This window comes from Osmerus eperlanus, chromosome 20 (genome assembly GCF_963692335.1).
Source record: "Osmerus eperlanus chromosome 20, fOsmEpe2.1, whole genome shotgun sequence".
Taxonomy (NCBI): domain Eukaryota; kingdom Metazoa; phylum Chordata; class Actinopteri; order Osmeriformes; family Osmeridae; genus Osmerus; species Osmerus eperlanus.
This window is the reverse complement of record NC_085037.1, coordinates 11,886,165-11,890,978: the sequence shown is the minus strand read 5'-3', so window position 1 is coordinate 11,890,978 and position 4,814 is coordinate 11,886,165. Positions and strand designations below refer to the sequence as shown.

The 4,814-nt window shown below is 41.6% G+C and overlaps 1 protein-coding gene across 1 annotated transcript; it reads right to left on the bottom strand.

Annotated features, from left to right (window-relative positions):
* Window positions 1–1,600: 1,600 nt before the first annotated feature.
* lratd2a (LRAT domain containing 2a) lies at window positions 1,601–3,405 on the bottom strand. The gene has a single exon (XM_062486977.1). It carries the CDS (start codon window positions 2,926–2,928, stop codon window positions 2,092–2,094), a length of 837 nt encoding a protein of 278 aa, XP_062342961.1. The 5' UTR covers window positions 2,929–3,405; the 3' UTR covers window positions 1,601–2,091.
* Window positions 3,406–4,814: the final 1,409 nt, after the last annotated feature.

Sequence of the window (4,814 nt, the reverse complement as noted above, 5' to 3'; positions counted from 1 at the left end):
TCACTTTTCGTGGGTCTCTAGGAGACAGTTCCTAGAGTTCTTTTGTTTTTTTTTTGTGTATTTTGAGAGATATTTTAGTCTAGTTAACGTTTGATTGGCTGTTAATCACCAGAGCACAGCGCTGCAGGTTTTCTCATAGGTGAACCTTGTGATTACGCTCTAAATTGCAGCTCCACTAGTCTTGGACAAATACTTGTTTCTGAAAATTGACTGTGTGCGCGTGTGGTTAACCTGCAGTTTCTGCACCATATGTCATCCTTCAACCCACTCTCAAGGAGTTTATCATTTGGCAACAACCTGCTCTCTCGTAATAGAGCCATCTTACTCCATCTGCATCCCATGGATGAGAAACACACGCATATACCTGTAGGCAAGAATAGACAATTGCGTACATTTGGGTCTGCTCTGGAATATTGATTGACTCCGCGCTTTAATTTCCAACCATTTGAGAAGGAGGGGAGGAGTTAATATCTGATGATTGTGGTTTCTAACTGAGCCAGATAGCGGGTGGACATAGAGCTCGGTGTCTGAAGAGAACTGGAAGAGCTGCTGTGCCGACCGTTACATGGCCTCGCTGGGCGAGAGGGGAAAGAAATCCTTTCGTTTTCTGCATTCTCCATTTTGGATCCTTGAGAGCAGTAACATCACATGCAACCTTTTCTGATGCCATATGCTCCTACCAATTAAGAGAGAGCCTGATGACCCGGTGCTAGCGTGCGTGAGACACATACACACACAGAGCATAAGTTTTCACACACAAATTCTTAATAAATACACCAAAAGAAAGTGTTCGTACACACACACAGTCCAATCTTTGAAACTTTCCGCATTGTCCTCTTCTAGATCAGATAAAAAAGAGGGTAGGGAGGGGGAAGTTAACTGTGAAGACTGGTCTACGAAGGCATAGCAACTATAGAGGCAGGACTCATACAAAACATTGCTTCACTTAATCCAATGTCGATGGCCTCGACAAGCTTGGCACAGTAAATTTCATACATGAAAAAATGTTGCTTGAAACTATGAATTGATGAAATTGTAGCCAGTGAGGAAGCCAGAGAGAGTGAATGAGTGAACCAAGGCCACACATACAACTAACTGCCTACCCATCTCCAGTTGTAGAGCTATTGAGGGAATAATGAACACGAAAGGTAAAAGAGTCGGCCAAGCCGAGAAGTCAATGTTAACCCTTGTGCTGCCTTCGGATCACATGACCCAAAGGTTCATAACGAACCATCGTTGTGTTTACCCAATTTTACCCAATACAAAAACAAATATATTTTTTTTTATTTTAACCTTCGCAATGTGGGGGGTCTGAGACAGCCCAACGGTTAAAAGAAAATGCTTCACTTTGTTTTTGTATGCGGTAAAGTTGTCGCAAGACAACGGTGGGTCACAATGACTGATGGGTCAGAATGACCCGAAGATAACACAAGGGTTAATAATTCAAGCCCTTGAATTTGACACTGAAACACAACGTGCATCTCACAAGAGGATGTGGAGTGGTTCTGGGAGGAGAGACAAGATGACCAGGTAACAAGCAGGCAGGCAGGCTTCCAGCCTCTTAAGGTGGTGAGATGGTGTAGGAACAGAAATTCAAATATGAGACGTAATTTACTTGATTTGAACAGTTGGTACATTCAATTTGATTAACCTCGTCCGACATCACAAAATTATTTCATATACTGATATGACTTTAAAAGGCTCAATTCCTATTTTCAACAGCTATCTTAAGAGATATTTTGTACTAACAGATGGACTAGTAAAATTGAATTTGTATTTGTACTGTCATGGGATGATGGCTATTGTTGGCTAGTAAGATATCAACTTAAAAGGCATTTTTATTCAAAGGTTAATGCAACAGCAGCATGGATTTCTAACGGTTGAACCTTTAAGGCTAAAGTAACTTGGTCCAGTGCATTAAAAATATTTAGTCAAGACTATTATGACACATGATTCATTTCAATCACCTAGCACTTAAGGCTTGCTTGCATTAAATGCACCTTGAAATTTGTCCATTTAAACATTTTTGTATAAAAATCACAAAGAGATACCCTGCACAGCCACGATTTCAAAGTCATCAAATCATCAACTTCACAGCGGGTTCTGAAATGTTTCACTGGGAGCAGTATCATTTTTGATCTCCACAACACTTTTCAAATGATTGGCAAGCTCCTGGATCACAGACGTCCTGCCGACCTGGTCGTTTCTCCTCTTCTCCATAATCAAGTCCTCCAGACTCTGAAATTCGAGCACGTGTGTCTGTTTGTCTGACATGAATATTTTCAACCTGTATGGTTGTTTTCCTATTCGTATTTCTCCGCCCATTTTGAACTCGCGCTTACCGAATCGACACCAAGCGGCGAAGCACTCCGAATTTCTCCAACTCAGCTCTCGTTCCTTTGAACCAACCTGTTCCATCGCGTTCTGCACAACCATATCAGGACCAAATGGTTTGAACTTGTACAGTTCGTTAACAATCCTGCATCTTCTGCCTTGGCTAGCATCTATCAAAAAGCTGTTCTTGACTTCAGCGCGGTGCAAGTGCACGACCTGTAAGTCTCCTACATAAACAGCCCAGTGTGGGTACTGACCGGTTGCCACAAACTCCACCAAGTCACCTGCTTTGCATATGTTGAGTACATTCTCTGGAGAGTGTGTTTCGAGGTCTGAACTCTTGATGCTTTTATCATAAATGCATTCGTCTCGATTGTAAACGGCACACTCGACCTCGTTGTACTTGTCGTAGTGTTTTTCTTCCTGATTTTGGTTTCCTGTTCCTTCGACATTTTCCTCCAATTCATCGTCATCATTCGAAAAAATGTATGACACTCCGATCCGTGGACCTTCTTCGGTGTCCAACCCGTTTGGGTCCACTGTCGGAACTTCAGCATAACTTAAATGTGACAGCTTGTCCACTTGATTTCCCATGCCACTTCTGCTTTGAAACGTGATAGATGCTGGTGGAGGACACGGCTCCACCTGTTACCACTGGGAGAACGCTGCCATCTGCCAAACCGTAGGCACGACCGCACAAAAGTCACTAAAACCTTGCCAATAGGCTCGAATCCATCGAGAGCTGCAGGTCTCTCGAAATACGCACAGTATCTTAAATTTCCAAGTGGATCTGTTTCCCACGCTGATGAGGGGAAAATTAGGCTTTTATTTCACAAAGTCGTATCTTCATCCAGGTGTAGCTTGGTTCTCAAGCCTCACTTGATTCCTCACGCGAAAGTTAAAACGTTTCCTGCTACTCAATATGTAAAAGAAGGCAGGACATGAGTTACCCTTGGTTGAAAACGATGAACTGGTCCAAATATTACTTCCGAACTGTAGTCTGCATCAAGATCCCGACAGTGAACTGCGTGCGCGAACACGACTGCAGATCTCGCGCTTGGCACAGCTACAGCTGCTCTTACAAACTGGTTCCCATTTAAAGTGGAAGTGTGCAATTTCAGCATGGCACAATCAGATGTCATGTCAATCAGTCATGAAAATCTATGTAAAGTCAGACGCTGTAGCCTTCTGTGAAAATGTAATTCCAACCTAGGTAAAACACAAAACGCTATTATACAAAATGGTCATAGTGTGTTCTAATGGATCTGCACAGTACTGAATTCCATGCATGCAGTATATATTGAGATATATTGAGAGAATTGTGCCCATGGAGAGGATACAGAGAAATACAAATGTGGAGTAATTTGAATAACCATTAGCACAGAGAAAGAATGGTAGATTGACATACTAAAACTAAAATTTTGTATGAACATTGGAATATGTCTGAATAAGTTCAGGTAAGTTTGTTGTACAGAGGTTTATGATATAGCAGGCTGAGGCGACAGCTCTCTGCTACAAGGATTCAAACATCAGAGATAAACCGAAACCAATCAAACCCGCGATTGCATCATGGCTATCAGGTTGGTTTATGATTGGATGCAGTTTATCTTTGATTCACACATTCTCGGATGCAGACATTGACTTCCTGTTGCTTTCGTATTCGTATTCCACTGGAACATTGGTCAGACAGAAACTATCACAGCCACCACTCCTCCATCTAACAAAGTCAAGATGACAAACTGAGATATGTCGTGTCATACTCTGCCACTATCAATTTCTCGCCCAATTTCCTTAAGTTCCACAGTCCTCCATTGTGGGGGCATCTTTCCATGTGACCTCCTTGTCTGACACACCAACCAAACCATCTCAGGTGACTTATTTGTCCTTGCCATGTATAAACAAAAGACAATCACCCATCTGGTCAACAACTGAACGACCTGGGCACGAGAGGTCACATATTTTGATAGCTGTCGTTGAAAATATTCTTCTTACTGTATTTTGAGGGGATGAGTAACCACAGTAGGTTTCAGGCTTCTGGCACTTTCCTAGTAAAAGTTGGCAGGGGGTGCATTTCGTTGCAAGGCCCAAAACAGCCCTGCTTGGAAATATATATATTTTTAAAAGTTTTCGAAAGGTAGAAAATATTTTTGGGGAAGAAAGTTGAGACAGTTTTGAAAGGTTTCAAAATATTTTTGAAAAAAAGTTTCAAAGCTTTCTTCAAAACTGCGGTCTGTGTCTTGGCACAAGAGGTCACATATTTTGATAGCTGTCGTCAGATTGACATTCTATTTTGTTTTTTTGTTTGTTTAAAAAGGTAGATTTTTTTGGGGGGGGGAAGATGGTTGACACAAAACAGTTCATTTGAATCTTCCTTTTTCTTGCCTATCGTCCTTAAATCATCTACATCAATGCGTCATTTCAGTTGGAAGTTTGCGTCACTCATTTATTAAGTTATTTCAGATGTCCTAGTTACTTAAGAG

Coding starts and splice junctions, on each gene's coding strand:
- lratd2a (XM_062486977.1), bottom strand. CDS start 2,928: ATGGGAAATCAAGTGGACAAGCTGTCACATTTAAGTTATGCTGAAGTT.